The 23,007-nt window shown below is 53.1% G+C and overlaps 1 protein-coding gene and 1 long non-coding RNA gene across 3 annotated transcripts in view; one reads left to right on the top strand and one right to left on the bottom strand.

Moving 5' to 3' along the window:
• The window catches only part of SDK2 (sidekick cell adhesion molecule 2), a 263,997-nt gene extending 257,492 nt beyond the window's left edge, over positions 1–6,505 (top strand). For both annotated transcript variants that reach the window (XM_045045056.1, XM_011289338.4), the window contains one exon: positions 2,327–6,505. In XM_045045056.1, the coding sequence (XP_044900991.1) occupies positions 2,327–2,680 (354 nt within the window). In that variant the 3' untranslated portion in view covers positions 2,681–6,505. The remainder of the gene's footprint in view (positions 1–2,326) is intronic.
• Positions 6,506–9,231: 2,726 nt separating this feature from the next.
• On the bottom strand, positions 9,232–17,600 carry LOC123382066. The gene is made up of 4 exons (XR_006589833.1): positions 17,406–17,600; positions 11,833–11,945; positions 11,272–11,379; positions 9,232–11,145 (listed from the first exon to the last, which is right to left on the bottom strand). It is a non-coding gene; the product is annotated as an uncharacterized LOC123382066 (long non-coding RNA).
• Positions 17,601–23,007: the final 5,407 nt, after the last annotated feature.

Here is a 23,007-nt window from a genome sequence, read left to right as displayed (position 1 = left end):
GCCCTCATCCTCCTCCCCACTCTTGGCATATGGAGCCCCTGTCTGTACTGCCCTTTTGTTCCCTCCTGGGCTGGCAGCTGGGCAGTAGGCAAAGAAAGGGGCTTGTATTGTGCTGCACTGCGTCATGGGGACACCGAGGGACTTTCCATTGTCTCTACTGCCAAGAGGACTGAGGTCCTGGGAGCCTGTGCAGGGTGGTGGTAAGGAGAGCATCTCTACGGAGGGATGAGGTGGAGGAGGGGCGGCGGCAGATGACGTAAATTTGCAGATGGACTAGGGTGTATGTCATCCCCACGGGGAGGTTAGAGGGGCTCTCATTCCCATCTTGTGACCTCCAGGCAGGAGCGGGGTGGAGCATGTGTGGGCTTTGGAAAATCAGGCAGACCTGAGTCCCCCAGCACATCATCTCTTGGGGCAAACCCTCATCCTCTCTGCCTTGGTGTTCTCGGCACTTCCAGAGCAATAGTAGTGACGAGGCCGAGGTGTGAGAGTTCAGTACAGTCTCCTGACGGAGCACCTGCTCCCGCGGCTGGCACCGCTATAGTTCTGTACATTCTAGCTCTTTCTCATGAAGGGGCTGGATGCCATACAGGACTTGGGGTTCCGGAGAGCAAGTGCACGTTGCGCCTCCCCATAGCTCAGACCCCTTGGGGCAAGGTCAACAACTCTCGGTTTGCTCTGACTGTAATGCAGGACACAGCTAGTCATCCCAGACTCATTGGTATTGGGTTCACTGGGTCTATTTGGTACAGCTTTACCCAAAGTATGTTGATAAAATTTACCGCCTCCATGTATTAGCTGGGCAGGGACGCGACGACCTGAGCGAGGCCTTCTGAGCCTCACTAAAATCAGAGCGCATCTCTTCCAGAGAGTTCTAAGCGTGTTCCCATCTGTCCTCTTCTTAGTTCTCAAAACATTGCTGGGAGCCTGGGGTGGGGGAGGGGCACATGATATTTTTAGCTCCACGATTCAGATCCGAACCAGGGAACGCTGTTTGACTTCGCAACCCAGCCTGACTCTTGGCTGATTCCCCCTCAGGCAGCTGGAGCTATGGTGAGGACACCAAAGTTATCGACAGTTTTAAGAAAAACTGAATATGTTGTATTTATCGGGAAAAGCTACAGGGTAATCATCGTGTGAAATTCAGAGCTTTTGTTGATATTTTTCTCATGCTCGTTTTATAAATGGATGTTGCTTTTATTCTGGATCACAACGTGGGTGAGCACCAGCGTCCTTTCAGTGCCCGGAGCCTCTCCAAGTCTGGCCCTGGCTTTGTCCCCAGTCACACAGTAAGTCAGAGGTAGACCGAGATTGGAACTCAGTACATCCTACATGAATAGCTGTCCTAAAATGTAGGCTTTGTTCCTATTCAGGTATGGCAAGGCCAGGAGATCAGGAGATGATTGTCCCGGGGGAAAAAAATTATTATTCACAGTTCCCAAGAAGAGGGGACCCATCACACCATGCAGGGCCATTCAGGAAAGCACTAGGGTCCCCCGGAGGCAGAGAAAGCAGGAGGGACGCATGGGCAGGAGCCTTTATTGTGGAAGCAGGCTTAGGTTAGTATGAATCAATTCAGTGGGCTCTGGGATACAGGGGCTGTCCCTAGTTGCCTGGTACCTGGCCCCTGGGGTGATCAGGAGCAGCGGTTGGTGATGAAAGGGCACTCGCTAGCTCCAAAAATTGACCAGCCCCAGGAGCCATAGCCCCTCCAGAATCAGCAAGGCCCCAGATGTCAAAGCATCAGAAATACAGAAAATGAAAAGGCATGATGAATTCAACCACCAAAACATGATATGCTAAGCAAAAGAAGCCGGCCACACAACAGGCGCGTTTTATAGGCTCCCACCCGTAGGAAATGTCCGGAGTAGGTAGACCCACAGAGATAGAAAGTGGTTACCGGGAGTGGGGGCGGGGGAAGGAAGGGGGAACGACCGCCAGTGGGTACAGGGCAATGAAGATGTTTTGGAGCCGCGCGGAGTAATGCCCAACACTGTGAGTGTATGAAAAGGCACTGAATCTTACACTTTAAGACGGTTAACTTCATGTGCTGTAAAGTTCCCTTCAATGAAAAAGAATTAGAACTCAGGTCTTCGATCCACATCGGGTCCCTTCAGGGCTGTGTGTGTCAACGCCACGATCTGCTCCCAAGGCAAGGAAGGTGGGCACATCCGGGCATTATGCCCCCTGGGCAGTGAGGGGGAGAGAGGTGGCCACAGTCCAGGCCTTGGGAGATTCAAACCAGGGCGCCTGGCGCCTTGCAGCCCTGGGCCCACGGATCCGTCCCCGCGGGGCCCCTGACTCCCCCGATTCTCTGTCCTCCCAGGGAAGCGACAGTGAGTACGAGGCCGACCCGACCCACCAGAAGGCCCACTCTTTCGTCAACCACTACATCAGCGACCCCACCTACTACAACTCGTGGCGGAGGCAGCAGAAGGGGATCTCGCGGGCCCAGGCGTACAGCTACACGGAGAGCGACTCGGGCGAGCCGGACCACACCACCATCGCCAACAGCAGCAGCGCCCAGCAGGGCGGCCTCTTCCGGCCCAAGGCCAGTCGGACCCCAACGCCCCAAAACCCCCCGAACCCCCCGAGTCAGCAGAGCACCCTCTACCGCCCCCCCAGCAGCCTCACCCCCGGCCCCCGGGCTCCTATAGCAGGATTTTCATCGTTTGTTTGACGTCGGAAGGGGGAAAAGAAAGAAAGAGAAAAGCAAAACAAAACAAAACAGCACCAAACTCCCCATCCGCCCCTCCCCGCACTGCCTGCCAGAAAACAAAAACACCGAGAAACCAAGTCAACTTTTCACCTCCTGAGTTTATTTTTCCAGAGATTCCAGGGCCAGCAAAGACGGTGTTGAGAAGGAGGAGAAGAAAACCACTGGAGGAGGACGTGTGTGTGTGTGTGTGTGTGTGTGTGTGTGTGTGGCCCACAGTTGGTCAGCTCCAGATTGTAGGGTTCCCTGGGCCTTTACGGACTTCGCAGAGTCGGGCTGCAGGGGCCCAGCCTGGGCTGAGGCGGGACAGAGGGAGGGAGAGAAAGCTAAGGCCCGGAGAGCTGTAAGGCAGTGTGCTCAGGGGGCGAGAAGCTTCTGGAAGTCCTGACAGCTGCCTCTTCCGCCAGTGCGGGGGGGGCCCTGGGCCCACTGCTAGATGATGATGCGCAAGGCTGGGCGCCCCTGAGGGCAAAGCTCACCTTCTCTCCCCCCCCACACACACACCCCTCCCAGCCCTCCCCCTGCATCGCTGACAGGCCTCTGGGGGTTCAATCCGTCCCCCTGGCCTGCTCCTCACGCTCCCCTCCCTTGTTCAACTTCTCCACCAAGCGTTTGGTTTATTTAGAAAAAGGAAAACAACTGAGGGGTGAGAGTCTGCCTAGCTAGTTCCTTGTTTCTTACATACGCTTTTTATTGTGACTCCAAGGAAGAGGGCCCCAGGGTGGGGAGAGGCCCCCACACCACCACTGAACCCGGCCGTTGCTTGACTTGAATTCACTTTCCTGAGCACAGACCAGGAGAGCTGAACCCGGGGAACAGAGTACAGGGCACTGACCGGGCATCGCTGGGATAATTGGGCATAACGCAGGAAGTCGAGAATGTAAGAAGGAAGCTTAACTTCCCTCTTCCTTCCAATTTAGGTACCACCAGCACCCTCCTTAAAGCAAGAGGGAAAGGAAGGCGCTTAGATAAGGAAGTTCAGCATGCACCGGCTGGGGAGCTAGGCAGGGGTGAGGGATGGCCATCTAGGCAGACACACCCCTGTCCCTGGACACACCCCTTCCTCCTGAGACGGGCACGTACACACAAGTCCCCTATGCACTTGCAAGGAGAAGGGTCTAAGGATCCTCTCCCAAGAGAAATCCCTTTGGGTCCTAGCCAGTCGGGACACTCACTTCCAGATGTGTGTCCCTGTCGCTCTCAACCCAGAGTGATCCCCGTCTAAAGCACCCCCAGTCCCAAGCACAGGGGCACGGAAGCCCAGAGGAGTGGGCCAGGCCCCTGGTCTAGAGGCCAGAGCTCCCAGAATCTACCCTGTCTGCCCAGCACCTGGTTTACAAAGAGTCAAAGACCCAACCCCAGGGTATGTGTTCCAGGCCGGCCTCAGCCTAGCCAGGGCTCGGAGCAAGGAGGGGCCCCATCCAAACTTCACACAGCTCCCAAGATGCACAGCCAGGCCGGCCAGGAGGAGCAGGTCAGATGGGACCAAGGACAAGAATAGCTGACAGGAAGCAAAGCTTTTACACACACACAATCTGCTCTAAGGAATGTTCTTTTAAAAAGCCACTTCTAGTGGCCTGAATCTTCCTTTCAGCCCCAGGATGAAGGGATTGAGGGAGGAACCGTTCTGTCGAATTCCCCGAGTGCCCCCAGCTGGCCCAGCCGCGTGGTTTTGGGTGGGCAGCAGCCTCTGGGAGAGGAGGTGGTCCGGCAGGAAGACACCGGGTGCGGCGTGGGGCCCCTTAGTGGGCCGAATGCAGGCCCCATCTTGGGGGTGAGGAAAACAGAGGAGGTCTGAAAGGGGGATTTGGGAAGCAAGCCAAGGAAAGCGAGGCTCTGCACCTGGCCCCACGGGCCCCCCACTCAGGTGAGGGGGATGGGAGCAGGGCCAGGGGCCTGAGGGGAGGACATACCTCCCAGACCCTCGGGAGCGCTGGCAGGTGTCTCCGCAGACGGGGCCCAGACGCCGGCTTCTCCACCGGGGTGTCTTGGGAGGGAAGCACCCCCACGAGGACACAGGCCTGAGGTCTGCCCTGTACACATCTGGTGTCTCCATGGCAACACATCCGCAGCCACCCGCCTGTGATCTCCCCTCGCTGCCTCCTTTTCATCTCATCTTTTTTTAACAACCTCATCCCTTTCCTTATCTGCTGTGCGTTTAGCCATTTGCGGAAGTTCCCAGTTTGCAGTAGGGAATTCATGTAGCCCAGCCCAGTGAGGAATCTGGGGGGGGGGGGGGGGAGGAGCAGGACGCGTGAAGCCGTGTGTGTGCGTGTGTGTGTGCGCGAGGCCAGATTTCCTTTGCCTTTCACAGACTGCCTAGTGCACCGAGATGTGCGCCCTCCCCCTCCCCACGCGCTCACTCACCCCCACGCCGACACACCCACGCACACTTAGCACAGGGCCATGCACGCCTGGGCTCACTCACATGCACACACAGATATGCACGGATGTGTGTTCGCAAACAGGCTTGCAATTCCTTCTGGTGGCTCGTCGGTCCTTTGTGAGGCACAGGGAGCCGGGGTCACTCCCGCTCGAACGTGGGAGTCTGAGAGGGCACTGGCGAGGACGCTGTGTGAGCCGGAAGGCAGGCTGTGCCCAACGTGAAAATCCAGCCCTGAGTTCATATCCACCCACCCAAAATGTTGCCCCACTGCCCCATCCACATCTGGAAGCCCAGGTCTCCACGACAGAACTCTAGATTTCTCAGAGGACACCTCTGCCCTCATTTACATATCTGCCGGGGCAGTGGAGGCTCCTGACCCCTGACCAGACACCCGGTCGCATTAGGATGTGCCGGGCACTGCCCGTAGGTAACAGGGAACCTCCCCGACCTCTGGGCTCCTGGGCGGACGATGCCAGGGCCCCTGTCTCTGTGACCACCTGAAGCAGGTTGACACAAGGACACCTCTGTGTCCTCTGGCTCTGCCTCGTCATGCCCTCGGGAAATCTGGTGTTGCACCCAGCAGCCCACGCTGGGCACACCAGCACTGCCCTTCCCCCTCGTGGCCACGCCCCCTGCGTGCACACCAGCTCCTCGCCCAGACTGCCAAGATGAACCAAAAAGCTGCTCGGCTTCCAGAGCGCCTTTCTCCCAGGGCCCCAGGGGGTTTGCAAACCCAGGCCGCCCGTCCTGTCCCCTCACCTGACACTGCCCCAATTCAGAGGAAGCAGGGACACTTCCAGCTGCCCCGCCCAGAGCACGCTGTCTCGAGGCCTTCTGTCTCTGCCCACACCTCCCTGGGCAGAGCGTTCAAAGGTGCCAGAGCCTCCCAGAGCCCACTCTGGGCAGGGGCTTCCTTCCCCTCCCCGTGGTGCACGTGGTGTGAGGGGCTGGAGGACCCGAGCGGGGAGGGGGACCCGCCCCCAGCAGCAGCCACCTGATCTGAGTGCCTCTGTATGGTCCTGCCCAGTGGCAACCTTGGCCGCCACCCGGAGCACAGATGCCCTCCTGGGACCACCCCCCTTCTCTTTGTTTCCGTAAGAATAACCAAAAGCATTTAAACGTGTTACCTTTCTTTACACATACAGACTCCAAAAACAAAAACCAACACAAATCTTTATTTTTTTGATTTAAAAGATATAATGAAGAACTGTGGGGAGAATATTCATCGTGGCAGGTGTCTATCTGTAAGAAAAAATATATATCTATATGTCATATAGCTTGTTAGCAGGTTTATTTTTTAAATGAAAGGTAAAAAAAGAAATTGATTTGAAATATATACCACGAGATGTCCCATGGCCTGTCAAACTTGTCGGTATTTTATAAATAAACTTTTTTTTTTTGGAGTTCTGAAGCAACATTTATTCTTCTCCTTCTGGGAAAGTAACTGGGGACCCCTACCTTCATATCATGCTCAAATAAATGAAAGTGCGGGATTTTGTTTCTTTTACACCTTTAGGATAATAGCTACTCGGATTATACCAGATTAGAGGCCAAATGATAACGATTGATAATGCTGGCCATGACAATAGCTAACATTTGTGTGGCGTTTACACCCTGCCAGACACTGCTGTTATCACTTTCCACTGATGAACTCAGGGAATGCTCATGACAACACCATCAGCAGAGAAGCCGGATCAGGGAGAATTTAAGGGGCTTGCTTGCCCTTGAGAATTGGAAATGCCGGAGTTTGTACTAACGCAGTCTGGCTCTAGAGACACGTGCTGCCTCTGTGTTATTTTAAGGCAAGCTCCTTACCCGTGTTCATTTATTTTTATTTATGTATTTTTTACTGTCTATTTAGAGCGAGAGTGTGTGTGAGAGACGGGGGAGGGACGGAGAGAGAGGGAGGCAGAGGATCCGAAGTGGGCTCCATACTGACAGGCAGAGAGCCCCACGCAGGGCTCGAACTCACGAACCTCAAGATCATGACGATCGTGACCTGAGTGGAAGTCAGACGCTTAACCACCGGAGCCACCCAGGTGCCCGCCCCCACGCCCACCCCGTGTTCATTTTAATTCCTACCCAGCCACACCCCAGACGCTAAGGTTGGTTTAGTAAGAGCCACTGTGGTGCTTAGTGTAACTAACCTAGTCGATGCACCCAGGTCTTAAGTGAGGGTTTGAATCGTTGCATTTATGCGTGTGGTGCCATTGACATGATACCACATTTCTCTCACATACATTGAGTCAAACAGGAGAAAGAGAACGAAGGAAAAATGATTTTAATTGTGTAAGGCCACCAGATGAATACACTTACTTAAATAGTCTGCTGTATAGCGTACATCAGACATTCGTGCAAGAGGCTGCTCAGCACAATTAAAGCAGGGAACTTAAAATATACAAAAATATACTCTTAGACACTTCATTTTTACTTAAAACACAAATGCAAATTCATTCACCAATCTGTTAATGTTGGGCCATAGCGTTTTGCTTTTTCTCAGCATGCTCTCCGTGTATACAGCTCCCTGTTGTCTTTCTTCCATGAATCACAGCCATCGTGCATGGGCAGCGAATTCTAGTCTGTTTCTTTAAAATAAAGCAAAAGGGGGCACCTGGGTGGCTCAGTCGATTAAGCGTCCAACCCTTGATTTCAGCTTGGGTCAAGATCTCGCGGTTGGTGAGTTTGAGCCCCGCACGGGGCTCTGCACTAACAGTGCGGAGCCTGCCTGAGATTCTCATTCTCTCTCTCTCTCTCTCTCTCTCTCTCTCTCTCTCTCTCTCTCTCTCTCTCTCTCTCTGCTGTAACACACCCTTTTATTTTTGCCACTTTTCTTTTATCAAAGCATTCGGTGCAATTTTCAAAGAAATCACTGTTCTTTTGCACTCTTAGCCATTGCATCATATTTAATTAAATTGTGGAATTACGGGGCGCCTGGATGGCTCAGCTGGTTAAGCGTCCGACTTCGGCTCAGGTCATGATCTTACGGTTCATGAGTTCGAGCCCTGCAGCAGGCTCTATGCTGACAGCTCAGAGCCTGGAGCCGCCTTCGGATTCTGTGTCTCCCTCTCTTTCTGCCCCTCCCCCACTCACACCCTGTCTCTCTCTGTCTCTCAAAAATTAACAAATGAAAAAAAATGTAATTAAAAAATTGTTTTAAATAAATTATGGGATGACTATAAAAAGCACAACTGGCACAAACAAGTCTGGGAACAGTGACAATTGATTCGTTATAAACATGCAACTTGATTCGGTAGCAGCAGAAACATATGGGCATCACAGAGAGCAGCCCCTTATTAGCCTTCAGAACCCTGGGGACTGTGGGCACCTTCATGTTTTGCAGAGAAAATATATGGAATCCATTAACATGGCTGGTTGGTTAAGTGGAAGTCAAGTGAGAGAGCTTCCGTGTATAGGACAGCACAAACCATGCACACTGAACTTTAAGACCAATTTTCAGGGTGATTAAGGGATTTTCAAAGGTAATTTGGACGACATATAATCTTTACCTTAATAAATGTGGACCCCAGCCCCCACATTAGATACAACTCCACTAATGAGGATGTTTGGGTAGAGGGTGATAATATGGAAGGCATTCTACAAACTGGAGTCCGATTTGAAAGGAAGGGCTTTGAACCACAAAAGGCATATCCTTCCTGGTGGCATGTTTATTCTAGACCCAGGAGATGTCTCATTGAAATCTTTAATTCCAAAATTCTTCCTCGTTCATTTTTTTTTATGATTTTTTTTCCTTTTTTTTTTTAATGTTTATTTTTGAGAGAGATAGAGTGTGAGTGGGGAAGGGGCAGAGAGAGAGAGGGAGACACAGTATCTGAAGCAGGCTCCAGGCTCCGAGCTGTGAGCTGTCAGCACAGACATGGGGCTTGAACCCAAGAGCCGGGAGATCATGACCTGACCCAAAGTCGGCCACTTAACCAACTGAGTCACCCAGGTGGCCCATTCCTCATTCATTTCTAATCCCAGACTAGCTTCTCCCCAACCGTAGCTGGTGAGTGGGGAATTTGGCTGTCTCCAGCCCCATTATCAAAAACAATGCCTCCCCCCCCCCAACCCCCGCTCAAAAAATGAGAGAGGCAAATCTGGTAAGAAGAAAGGAAGGAGGGGAGGGGAAGGTGTTTTCCAAAGCCAAGGAGACACGGTGTGAGGCCACATACTGGCTTAGATTATACATAGTTCTCCTTTCTCCTGAGAAAAGATCATCTCACCTGGAAAACGTCAGAACTCAGTGGAGTTTCTTTTCTTGAAGCTCCCAGAGTGACTAAATGGGAAAAGCACTTGGGTTGGGGAGGTTCGCTAAAGAGAGCGCGGCGCGTTGGCAGACCTGGGTTCCCAGAAACTTCAGCTTAAACTTGAACTTGAGTTCAACCTTCATCAGCTTCCACGACCTCATCCGTGGAAGGGGTGCAACTCCTGCCTCTTCCAACATCAGACTCCTCGAATGAAGTGTAGGGAAACGACCCTTCGGACAGAGGTGCTCTCCGGAGATGTCCCTCGCCCCCAGCCAGCCCCCTATCCCAGCTTCTCTCTCCGGAACTCTCAGAGCTACAAGTTTTTCGACTTCCTGACCTGACTGAGGAGGAACTTTGGCAATGGGGCTTGGCTGCAGTCAACAGGTGCAGAATGCAGCTGATCTCTTTCTAGTTTCTAGCATCCTAGTTTCTGGAAGGGAAGGGGCACTGAAGCAGCAGGCTCCGGAGGCTATGGGTTGTGAAGGGTGTTCTGTTAAGGTGCGGTGCAGGAAGTTAAGGGGGAGATGAGACTCGGGTGGCCTGAGGAATCCGCTCTGGGTCGACTCCAGCACACCCAAGACGGGCTGCCCCCACCACTACCTCGTGGTTCCCAGCACCTGCTGCACCCACCCTTCTCGAATGCCGGCCCCGATGGGCTCAAGGAAATCCAGGAGACCCTGTCACTTCCCACTAAGGGGCTGTTGGGGCTCAGAAGCCAAAAGTGACACAGGGATGGAAACAGAAATAGCTAGTGTTTGGCTCCCTTCCCTCCCAACATTGACCATCCAAGCCAACCAGGCCCTTTGGGTTGGGGTTTTATTGCCACTCAGGCAGAGCTTCAGCCGGGGCAGGATGACCCCAGATGACACTGGGGTCAAAGCCCAAAGAACACCAGCCGTTGCTCTGGAGGGATGCAGTGACACCCCCAGCTTGATCCCTCTGGAATCTGCTGCCCCGGAGCTGGGCTGCGTGGATATGGGCCCAGTCTAGTGCCAACCCGACTCTGCACTGAACAGGAAGGTTCCTCCTCTTGACCTTCATGACACATGGGGCTGCAGGGCTCTGGGGGTGGGCTGGCTGCACCTCCCCTCTGCTCCAACTGCCCTCAGCAGCATGGCTTTGAGGGGTTGGGAGCAGCTCCTATGGGGCCCAGATGCAGTGACTGATGAACAGGCTCCTGATTGACACCTATTGTCCCTGATGTGATTATTAGCAATGCTCCTTCTCATTTTGTTTCTTTTTTTACATGTTTCTTTATTTTGACAGAGAGAGAGAGAGAGAGAGAGAGCAAGAATCCCAAGCAGGCTCCTCACTGTCAGTGCACAGCCCCATGTGGGGCTCCGCCCCATGAACGGTGAGATCGTGACCTGAGCCAAAATCAAGAGTCAGACACTTAACCGACTTCCCTCTCACTTTGTTTCCTCATCATCTGGTCCCCGCACTCCTACTGATGAGTCATAACCTGACAGCCAGGCAGGGCCCAGCCTTCAGTCCCTCCTACACTTGGGGCCTTAGACCGCCGTGCTGAAGGTCTGGGAGAACGGAAGGGACCATCTCCTGGACACGAGCTGTGATTGGGGACTAGGGGGTTGGCATGGAAGAACCACTGAGTCCGGTTCCGTGACCACAGATTCAGAGGGAAGCTCTTCCCACTTATTGCTGTCTCAGACTCGGTGTCCTGACACTTGAGGGTCTGTGCTGTCCTCGTCCGGTCCTCCCTACCATGGGCTCTGGGACACACGCATTAATGTCTGCAGGACACTTCTCTGCCTGGACTGTTCTGATGGAGCAGTTGCCTGAAAGAACAAGAAACACATACCCCTCATATAGGGCCTTCCTTATACAAGGGAAGATCCTATACAAAGGATCTTCCCCTATACAGAGATCCTACCCCATCTCAACTCTTACTCCCCCAGACTGACCGATAGCTCGTGACACTGGGTAGAAACTTGGGGGAAATCCGTGCCGGTTCTAGGCTGTCTTCAGGAATCTTGCTGGTCAGCATGGTTGATGTAGCAGAAAACCCAGGCCTTGGACATGGGAACAGAGGAAACTGGGTTCAAGTTAGGGTCGCCGGATAAAGCACAAACCAAAATTTGCACGGGATATGTTTATCCCACACCACATAATTTGTTGTGATCTGAACTTCAAAGTGAACTGGGCATCCTCTATTTTATTTGCTGCCGCAAATCCTAACTCCACACCAGACGTGGGTGCTCCTCCAAAACTTCTGGAACCTGGGTGTCCTTTTCGAGAATGTGGGGGATGCCGAAAGCGGCTCTACGCCTCCCCCCACCCCCACCGAAAGGTGTGTGGGTGTCAGAAGGGAGATTACATGAAGACTGAATTTGTAAACCGTAACACCACTCGACACATGCAAGAGATTAGTCCTTAGGTGGGATCCGCTAAGAGCTTCTGGGTTCAGGCACAGTTCGGGCTCAATCCGTCCCGACTTCCAATCCCTTGATAAAAACGTGCTCTACCTGCCTCAGGACTCATCCTAGCTGGAAATCGTATCAGCAGAAAACTTCTGAATCGTAGAGATTTGGTGGGGGTGGAGGGGTCATCCCGGGCCCTTCAGAGCCTGTCATTCACCCTGGAAAACACTCAGATTAGGACCCGTTGAGCAAAGTTTCGTAGGGTTGTGGTAAAGTGCTGAAGAGCTACAAGGAACACCGCAGGACCCAAAGTGAAGAGCAGCCATGACCACCCCAGGCCTGAACGGGCAAGAGGAGAGGAGGAAGTTACTGGAACCCGCAGAGAAGGCTGGAAGGAGAGGGAGATGTCACACGGGGCCAGTCGGGAGTCGGAGAAGCACCATCTCCCACACTGGGCCTGGCTCGCCTTCCGTCCTCGGGTCCCCTGTCTGGGCTCCTGATGGCCCAAATTCAGCGGGAAGTCAGAGGGCACTGGGGTGCAGCCCATGAGGGCCAACCTCCCCCGGGGGCCCAGAGCGAGGGGGACAGGAAGGTCACGTGGGTGCCGGCAGGCCCACAGCAGTGCTTACGTGTGTGTCTTCTGATGTTGACGTCCCCATAGAGTTCCACTCTTACTCCCTTCTGGATGTTGATAGAAAGGAATTAGGCCCCGAGAGGCTCGCTGGGAGCCTCCACCAGAATAGGTGGGATTTTCTGGTGTATTCGAGAGTTTGAAAGGTCTTTGACTTTCTGTTGCCTGCAATCTCCTGTGCCATCTAGAGCCACAGGACAATGACAGCTGCTGACCTTTGTTGTCGACCACATGCCACACCCAGCGCTGTGCGGAAGGCCTTTGCTGCACCTAGTTAATCCTCAGGGCGGCCCCGTGATCAGGAATTTCACCTCCTCCCGTTTACCAGAGAAGGACACATAGACACAGAGAGGTGAGGGGACCTGCCGGGTAAGTGCCAGAGCCAGAAGTGGACCCCAGGCCTGCCTGGCCTCACTGCCCCCCCCCCTTCCCTTTTAACCACCAAGCAACCTGCTGGAGTTCAGATAATGCTGGGTGTTTGGGGAGGCCTCCACATTCCGGGCAGGCGCAGGCCAGGCGGGAAACGTTGTTTCCGGATAACGATGGTCACAGGGGTGGACGAACGTTTTCCCTAAAGGGCCAGATGGTAAATATTTCGGGCTTTTCGGGGTACATGGAGCCTGTTCTAGTAAGGAAGCGGCCCAAGATGATACATGAATGAATGTGAGGCTGTGTTCCAATCAAGTTTTCTTTATGGGCACTGAAATTTGAATTTTATAAATTTTTTAAATTTTTGAGGGAGAGAGACAGCGAGACAGAGTGCGAGTTGGGGGAGGATAATAGAGAGAGGGAGACACAGAATCCGAAGCGGGATCGAGGCTCTGAGCTGTCAACACAGAGCCCAGCGTGGGGCTTGAATGCACGAACTGCGAGATCATGACCTGAGACGAAGTCGGATGGCCAATCGACTGAGCCACCCAGGCGCCCCTGAAATTCAAATTTTATATAATTTTCACAGGTAATGCGATATCATTCTGGTTTTTAGTCTTTCTGAATCATTTAAATATGTAAAAATCCGGGGCGCCTGAGTGGCTCAGTCTAACTTCATGAGTTCGAGCCCCGTGTCGGGCTCTGTGCTGACAGCTCAGAGCCTGGAGCCTGCTTTAGATTCTGTGTCTCCCTCTCTCTCTGCCCCTCCCCCTCCCTCTCAAAAATAAATAAACACACCTGGAACCTCAGAATGTAACCTTATTTGGAAGTAGGGTCTTTGCAGATATAATTAGTTAAGATGAGGTCATACTGGAATAGGGCGGGCCCTAAACCCAATGACTGATGTCCTTTAAGAAGAGGAGAGGACACGGGGAGACACAGAGAGAGAAGACCATGTGAACACAGACCAGAGTTCAGAGTGGTGCATCTGTTAGCCAAGGGACACCACGGACTACAGGGGCCACCAGAAGCTGAAAGAGGGAAGGAACGAGCCTCCCCTCGAGCCTTCAGAGGGAGTGTGGTCCTGCGACACCTTGATTTTGGACTTCCAGCCACCAGAACGGGAGAGAATAAAATTTTGTTGGTCTCTGCCACCCAGTCTGCTGCAGTCTGTTATGACAGCCCTGGGGAACGAATAATAAGCCCTCCTGGGAGCTCCATTGTGTGTGTGTGTGTGTGTGTGTGTGTGTGTGTGTTTTAATTTTTTTAAGGTTTATTTATTATTGAGAGACAGAGAGAGAGACAGAGCATGAGCATGGGAGGAGCAGAGACAGGAGGAGATGCAGAATCCAAAGCAGGCTCCAGGCTCTGAGCTGTCAGCACACAGCCCGACGCAGGGCTCGAACTCACCAACTGCAAGATCATGACCTGAGCTGAGTTTGGACGCTCCACCGACTGAACGGCCCAGGCGCCCTCCAGTGTGTGTGTTTTATCTTGGAGGGTTTAGATTGAGTAGCCTCGCACAGGCTGACAGTGTCCCAGGACCAGGCATCTCCCGGACCTCGGGCCTCCCTTCTGCTGCTGCCCCCAGCTGCCTTAGCTTTCTGCAGAAAAGTGCCAGCCAGCCCCGAATTAAATTGGCAACTCTGGGATGCTTGTTTTCCTGTTTCTCCCCAACCTCCCCACTTCTTAAATTGTTTCCACCTCTCAGTAAGAGCCAAATAACAGTCATTCCCTGAGGTCAGGAAAAATCCTCACCCGCCACCAACCTGCAAGATATTAATCACAGATGCCGATGACCAGTACTCCGGGGGCCTCTTACCCTCTGGCCGTTGCTGGGTAAGGGCAGAGGGAGCGGCAGGACCTGCCTGCTTTCTGGGGCCTGGCACGGTGCCTGGTATGTAGGGAGACCGCACACCCTCACAAGGCAAGGCGCCACTGTCCCCAACTTCTGCTGGGACACAGCAGTACATCCCTAGATGGAAGAAATCCACACGCAGTCAGGGACATGGATACATATGAAAGACAGCTCACGCTTAGCCCAACACTTTCACAGGCGCTTTGCATAAATTAACAAATTCTTACAAAGGCAGGAGCTGAAACACAGAGAGGCCAGGTAACCTGCCCAAAGTGACAGGGCCGGGGCCCCCAGTGGTATCCCCAATGCCTAGGACTGCACCAGCCAAAACACCATGTGCTCCAGTGTGAAGAGAGCTCCTCGGGGTGAAGGGAGCTGCCCACACTCCTGCATGAGACCCGGAACTGGAGCCTGTTCCCCGACTCCCCAGGCCTGGACGACTTCCATTCCACTGGCTCTTCCTCAGAGAAAATGATTGCTCTGGTTCAAGGCTCCTGGGATGACACTGAAATACAGCTGGCAACCTTGTCATTGTTTACTCTAGTGGCATGTATTGTAAAGGGATTTGGTCAATAGCAGGGAAGATCCGGAAGGCTCTAGAAAAAGGATGGAAATGGTAGGAAGTCAGAGAAGCCACCTCAGAAGTAGCCCCGGTTGTCATTTCTTGGAAGGAAACCGGTGGGGGAGGGGCCGCCCCGCAGGGGCGGGGCCGAGGGAAAGTGACCACATCTGTGTGCAGTTTCCCAGCTCGCCTCTCTCCACCTCTCCTCACCCAGCCCTCTGTAATCAGCCAGCTGTCTGTGCTTGTTCGGCCTCATCCTCCTGCCTAGACCCGTCCTGCAGACACCGGGCCCTGAATCACAGGCGGGCTCCTTTCTGTGGCCTCTTGTCAGCTCTTGGGGTGAGGAGTGAGTGGAGTTGTTTCCCTCATGACGCCATGACTTCACCTGGGGCTGGGGGGAGTTGCTGGGGTCCTGCCCCAGGGAGCTTCCTCTGCACTGCCCGGACTTGGGGGAGGGGGAGGGAACACCCTCGGCGGCCCCGGGAGCGGGTAGCAAGGACAAACAGGAGAGGAGCAGGCTGAGTGTTAAGGGACACACAACTGTGCACAGTGACAAGATGACAACTGACACTCGACCTCTGAGGAGAGAGACTCAGGAAGTGGGTCAGCTCAGAGTCTGCTGCCTCCCAAAAGGGGCAGCTCTCCCTGACTGCTACGACTGGGCTGGAAAGGGGTGAGGTGGGGAGAGAGACCAGTACTCCAGGCTTTTTGGATTCTTCAAGAACCAGAAATCCCAATTTTATGTGAATCCCCTTATGCTCAAATACTATATATATAGTAAGCGTCGTTGTGGTGTTGTGGCCGGTCATATCTTCCCCAAATGATTGCAACAGAGCTCCCATCTCACGCACTCCCCTTATAATGTAACTTCGACATCCCTCCACCAACGGTGGAGCCAGCGTTCTCTCCCCTTAATCCTGGGTGGGAAGGAAATGTGATTCTAGCAGAAGGGAGGCGACGTGACTTTCAAGATCATTGTTACAGGATGAACCGCGCCACCCCAAAAGATATCCCCAGGGCCTACCCTCCAGGACCTGTGGATATGACCTTTAAAAATAGAGTCTTCACAGATGATCAGGTTAAGATGACATGGGTTCTAATCCAAGATGATCGGCATCCTTATAAAAGGGGGAAACGGACAGATGTGCATGGAAGGAACATGGTGTAGAGATGTAGGAAGAGGGCCAGGGAAAGACAGAGGATTAGGGTGATGGATCTACAAGCCGAGGGATGCCCGAGTCCACCAGAAGCTAAGAGAGAACATGGAACAGCTTCTCCCTTACAGCCTCAGAAGGAACCAGCCCTGCTGATGGCTTGATTTTGAACTTCTAGCCTCCAGAAGTATAAGAGAATGAATTTCTATTAAGTCATCACTCTGCAGTAGTTTGTTATGACAGCCTTCGGAGACCAATACAGTCATAAAAGATCATATGGTTTCTGTCTGGTTCTCTTGGGACACATGATCTTGGCACCTGGCCGCCATCTTGTGAGGAAGCCCAAACCATCCCACGTGGAGAAGCCATACATAGGTGCTCTCGCTGATAGCCAGCATTAACCACCAGGGTGAAGGTGATCCAGTCTGATGCCAGCCCCCAGCCACTGAGTCACACCGCCCATACCCCCTTCCTACCCTGCCTTCAATCTTCCCAGCTTCGACCTCTTACATCATGAAACAGAAACTAGCCATTCCTTCTGTGCCGGTTCTAAATTCTCGAGATCCACAGAATCCAGAAGTATAACGAATGGCTGCTTACAAGGAGTCTGTTTTGCAGTAGAAGGAACTGGAACAGCTGTGCATGCCAAACAGAATATATCTTCAGGCTGCATCCAACCCACAGGCCACCAGGTTGCCTTTGGATAAGATCACAAGGCTGCCTGTGGGCTCTGCGAGGCCAACAAGCTGCCTAACCTGGAGCCATGCCTTCTCCACACCCTTGGGGAAAGGGGCAGTGACATGACATGAAAAGGGTAGGAAAGAATGGGGATAAGCTGGGCTGCTGGGACAGTACCTTTCAGGCAGGGATGGGGTATGTGTGCAAGAAGTCACCCTCCACTAGCAAAGGTCCCGCATCAAGATCCCAGGTTCCAAGAGACACTGCTTGTCAGAATGTGTAGACAAGAGATCTCTGGGAAATGCCTGCAGCCCCACAGATGTATAGTCTTATAGGGCTTTCTGGAGATCCAACGAGTTAATATATGCGAACCCCCCAGAAGGAGTGCCTGGAATCTTATAGAAACTGACCCGTCCTGAGGTTTACCTGTCGTTATGATTGCTGGTGTAATTTCTCAGTATCCTGAAGCCTCAAGCAGTAAAGCAGGTGGGGCTCTGGGAGGCTCATCCCACTTCAAGTTCAGTAGGACCATCCTGATCTGCTTTGTATCTTGCCCGGTTTCACTTGAGGGGTAGAGAGGAGACTTCCTGCTTACAAAAAATAACTTTGCTGAAAACCACCCAAGCAGCAAAACCAGCGCTGGCCGTAGCAGGCTGTGTGACCTTGGAAAATCTCTCCACCTCTCTGGATTTTATTTCCCGCCCTGTAAAGTGAGTGGCCTGGGTGACGGCCAACATCCTGTCATCCGCCCTAAAGCAGCCAAACCACGTGCTCAGGCAGAAGGGAAAATACTCTCTTGTGCAAATTTCCACGCGATTAATTTATTTCATTACAAGGCCCGTATGCCTTCTCACGCAGCTTTCTTTTACCCTCTGATGGCCTTGCCGGAGCAAAGTTTGCTGGCCGGAGGAACCCCTGGATGCCGCTCAGCCAGGATTTCATTTGCTACCCAGAAACGCCTCTGGTCCAGGCCTGGGGCAGCCTGCTGCCTGAAGCCGAGTCCCCACTGCTGGCTTACCCTAACAGGTCCACTGCCTTCAACCACAACTGGCTTGTGAAGGTGACAGAGGGCTTGGGGAGAGGAGAAAGCTAGCGTCCTGCATCATCAAGCCATCAAACTGGGAAGTGTAAATTAGCCTTGACATCAGGCTGGGACGAATTATTGTTATGACTCGAAGGCTTTGCCGACCCGAGGAAGGACACACACGTGCACGCCCACATAGACACACGTGCACGCAGACATGACAACACTTACAGGAAACAATACTCTGGAGAAAACCAACGCTGTGGCCACAGCGAGGGGCTTTGATAATTACGGTGTGCCATAAACACATTTTCTGGCACCTCTGCCTCATTCTCCCCACAAGGAGGAGAGAATCAGTGATTCCAGACCCTTTTCCACTCTTGCCAGCTCCTTGGCAGCCATTGGCCCAGGACACAATCACACTGGCTTGAATGTGGGGACAGATTCAAGAGGGCAAGACAGAGGTCCCTTAAAGCCTGTTTCTTCCAGAGGATCTTCCTTCCGTGTGTCCTGGGCCGGTGGGCGCGGGGGTCAGGGGGAGGGCGGCTAGGAGAGTGTAGGGAAAGCCTGGAGTCAGACAGTACACAAGCATCAGGTCAACCCAGGGACCTGGGATCTGGGGGGCTCAGTGCAGAGGGAGGGAAGGAAGCAGAGAGCTCCAATGAAAGGTACAGGCACAAGGACCTCCTGCTTTGAGGGAGCTGTCCCTTTAAGGGCTTCGAACATGTGGGGTGATGTGTCACATCACATTGGGTCAGTGAGGATCTAAGTGACGCCTTCGGCTCTCTCGTCATCTTTTCTTCAGCCCTGGGCCAGGCACTGAGCTCCAGGAAGGGATTTAATTGGGGTCTTTGGTGTGGATGTGGGCTGGTGGTGACAGAAAAGGCGGATACAGCTGGGGCCTCCCAAGAACTGTCTTGAGTCAGTCCTTGAGACGAGGAAGAACCTTCCGGGGGGAAAAAGGAGCGTGCCTGCTTGGTGAAGATGGCACCGATTCTCCCTTCCCTTGCCTGCTGTGGCCGAGTACAGTTTAGCGAGCTCACTCACACTTCGGCTGGAATCTGCTTCCTTTCCTGCTGTCTTGTGGTTTTGTGGCTGGAACCGTGGGTTTCAGAGCTCGACTGCATGGGGTCCTTTTCAGTCTAGGATCTGAACTCCCTAGCAATGGAATCTCGGGCCGGTTACTTAGCCTTCTCTGATTTTAATCTCGAAAATGGAAGTACGGGCAACCACTTCTGGGACCGAGATCTAGAATTCTTAACTCAGAGTAAAGTGCTCAACAGGTGACAGCGACCTTGCCTTTCCTAAGGGCCTCTCTTAGGCCACATTTGCCTCTGATTTGGGCTCTTGGGGAGCAGACAAGCCTTTTCTGAGCGCAGACGAAAGCTCTTTTCTCACCCCAGTTGCTTTTCTTTCCATCTCTTCAGGGGCCCAGGAGGGTTTCTGGTTATCAGGGGCTGCCCTCCAGCAGAGCTGGGTCTCGGCCCACCCCTCCCCAGAGAGGATGACAGAGAGCCCTGGGCGAACCCCTCCACCCCCACCCAAGCCTGAGAGACTCCTTTATCAGAAGTCTAGGACTGCCTCTTGCAGATAATGCTAATTCTTTTTTTTTCTTCTTTCTTTTTTTCTGTTAGCTCAATTCTGGGAAACACTAACAAGAATGGGCCCACTCTGTGTCCAAGGGGGGGGGACGCTCAGGGACAGACTTGTTCCACAAAGTCTAACTCGAGCCCTTTATTTTGAGACCGGCCAGCGTCCACATCATGGGCCCTTGGGTGGCCCCAGCCTGACGGTGAACTCTGGCTTGAGGTTTCTACCAGCCTCATGCTAACTCCTTGAGGTGGGTAACCACGTGCCCTCCACTTACAGATGAACAAACTGAGCCCAAGTGACTTCTTTCCGGTCATACAGTGACAGTGGGGATCTGAACCCAGATAGTCTGGCCTCAGGGATCTGCGTTCCCAATCCGGACCTGCAGGGCCTTACAGCACCAGGAGGAGGCCTCTGCGGACAGGCAAGGCTGGGCTTTCTTGCCCGTCCTGGGGGTCACTGGTAGTCGGAGCTCTGGACTTCAGAAATCTAGGGACCACAAAAAACATTCTTTCCAGGGTCCCCGCTTCTGAGACTCGCTATCTTTAGCTGAAGTCTATGCTAATTTTCTGAGGAACCCAGAACCCTGACTGTATCTTTCTTGCCCATCCTTTTCTCCCTCCCAGATAAACAAGATATTCAGTATCATCAACCCCTTCATGGAAATGTTCCAGCTCAGTGGTCAGGGGCAGTGTGTTAATAACACGATGATGCACAGTGACAGACAGGACCCCTAAGTGGGGTGGGGGGGGGCCTGTGCCGTCTTTTTCCCTGGCAGAAGGATAGAGGAGGGGACCACGGTACCCAGAAGCCTAAAGTCTGATTTAGCAACAATAATAGAAACCAGGGTCCCTTACGTTGGACTTGACAGTTCACAAAGCAAGGTCACCTGTTTGTCTCCTGATTGTTACCGTGCCCTCCCTACAGATGGGACTCAAAGAGACTAAGTGACCCCTCCGAAGTCACACAACCCTGATGTTCTGACCCCACATCTGGACTCATTTCCAGTAAATTCCATGGCCCTTCTGCTCTGTCTCCACCCCTTGACCCACCTCATCACCTTCTTCAGGTCCAGCTCAACCCTACTGTCGCCTCCTGCTTCTGGGCTCACCTAGCCTGGTGAGCAGTCCATCTCCCTCACCAAGGAAGGCCAGGGCGCCTCTGAGACACAGCGTCTCCCTCAGCCCCTGAGCCCTGGGAACTACTGTCCTGGGAGGACGCCTGACCCTGTGGATGGCCCAGCAAGGGCCCACTGAGGGGCTCACCGAACAGAGCTCGGTTTGAGGCTGGGATTGCAAGCGGGGGAAGGGAGGGGTACAGGGCTCTGGACTCTCTTCATTCATTCATGGCCAATGTACTTCATGCCAACCCGCACGGGAGATCCACCACCAGTCGGACACCAGCCCGCCCCCAGGAGCCTGTGGGAATGAACTGCTGTTTAACTCTCTGGGATTCCTGGCTGCTCCAAAGCCCTGATGTGGGTTAAATCCCTCAGAAGAGGGTTCATGCACCTGGAGCCTGGGGCAAAAGAGCCCCCACCCCAAAGGCAGACTTTTCCCCACAGTGGTAGAGGGCCTGACCCTGACTGCAGGCTCTCTGCCAATAGCCTGGAATCCTGGGGATTTTCCCAGGCTGCACAGCAGAGGTTCCCCGGGGCCCTGTGAAAGGGCTCCAGGTGGTTCCCTAGAGCAGGGAACCAAGGCAAGAAAGAGCCCCTGCCTAGCAGGGTGGGCATGAATAGCCAGGGGTGGGCAGGGCCTCAGATCACCAAGGCTCCATCCCAAGCTGTACTGACATCAGGCCCTGGTGACACCCAGAGGAGCCCACCCAGACCATCTTGGCTAACCTCAGTGGGGGGAAAATGGGGAGGGGACTCAGGATAGAGCTGGGAAACCATCGATCATTCTGGAAAGTTAAATGACCGGCCCAGAGTCATACTTTATGGCAAAGCTGACTAGGTGACCTCTCTACAAGGAACTAGGATTAACCCACCTAATGTAACGAACCTTCAAGGCCAGGGCAAAATAATATGAACTAAGATGCCCAGAGCCCAGCGTCAACAAAGCAGGGAGGTGTGAGTTTGGGATGGGTAGGCACACTGGGGAGCAGGGGTAGGGCAGGCCCACGCAGCTTAAGGATCACGTATGCCCAACCCCCAGGGCAGGCCCCAGCAGTTCCCACAGGCAGAAACACGCGCCCAGCGCCTAAAGGCTTATAGGTCAAGTTATAGCAAAGGTGCAGTTAAGACCTCAAATCCCTCTCCAAAGTCAGGGGCTTAGAGCTCGCCAGAAATGTCAAGGTAGATGTTCAAGCTTCAAGTTTCTCATTTTGCTAATTTCCTCTGGCTATCCATAGGCCGCCATAGTCTGAAAGGTTAGAGCAAAACTTAGCCTCAGTAGATACTTAGGAGGTAAAGGTCCCTAGAAATTCACAGGGAAAATTAACAAGGTCTTTCAGTCAAGCCTCCGGACCAGGTAGGGTTCTAGCAAGGCAATTGAGATCACAGTCTAGAAGCACTCCGCTTCTTCCAGGGACCGCCTACATCCGCTGTGGGCCTCCTGAAGGCAGGGTTGGGTTTTACACATCTTTGCCCCCAAGGCAAACCGCTGGATTGTTCAAAGTTCGAGGAAGGAGCCTCCCTTGCAGAGCACTGAATTTGGATAAGGAGGGGCAGAATTACAAAAGGGTGAGGACTTTGTCCTAGAGGTATGCTTAATTGACATGTAATCTAACTGGGAAGGCCAAACCCCCAGACACCTGTAAAAAGGAGAACAAATTACTAAACAGCTAGCCCTAAAAGACAAAATAATGTGTTAAAATTGCAGGGAAGAAGGGGGCAGGGTGCCGGGACTCAGCGAACCAGGTTAAGTTTTCTCTGGACAGATAAGGTTAAGCTGTGGTTTATTCCACCTTTGCCTGACTCGCTTTAATTTTTTTTATCTTTACTTTTTGTTTTTTTTGTTTTTTTTTTAAGATTTTTATTTGTAAGTAATCTCTTCACCCACCTTGGGTCTCAAACTTACAACCCCGAGATCAAGAGTGGCAGGTTCCACCGAATGAGCCAGCCAGGCGTCCCTCGCCTGACTTCCTTTAAAACCCAGGGAGCTGCTAACAGCAAGGGAGTTCTCAGTTTGTGCCCCGTCCCCTTTCCTGTGGAATATCTCACCATTGGCGTTTATTACTTTGGTAAGGATCATTTACAAACGGAAGCCGTTTCTCAAAGAAGGAGCCCAAGGCCTGCTTCTCTGGGACTCAGGAGTTGGTCGTCCTCGAGGTCCATCTGCAGCAGAACTTAGCGTCCGCGGATACCCAGGAGGCAAAGGGCACAAACCTTGGGAGAGCAAGCCGATCGAAGCCAGGTCACCCCGCCCAAACCCCTCTGACACCCTCTACGGGGCTGGCGGGCCGGCTCCT

Source organism: Felis catus, chromosome E1 (assembly GCF_018350175.1).
Source record: "Felis catus isolate Fca126 chromosome E1, F.catus_Fca126_mat1.0, whole genome shotgun sequence".
NCBI classification, from domain to species: Eukaryota; Metazoa; Chordata; class Mammalia; order Carnivora; family Felidae; genus Felis; species Felis catus.
This window is presented reverse-complemented; position numbering and strand designations above follow the sequence as displayed.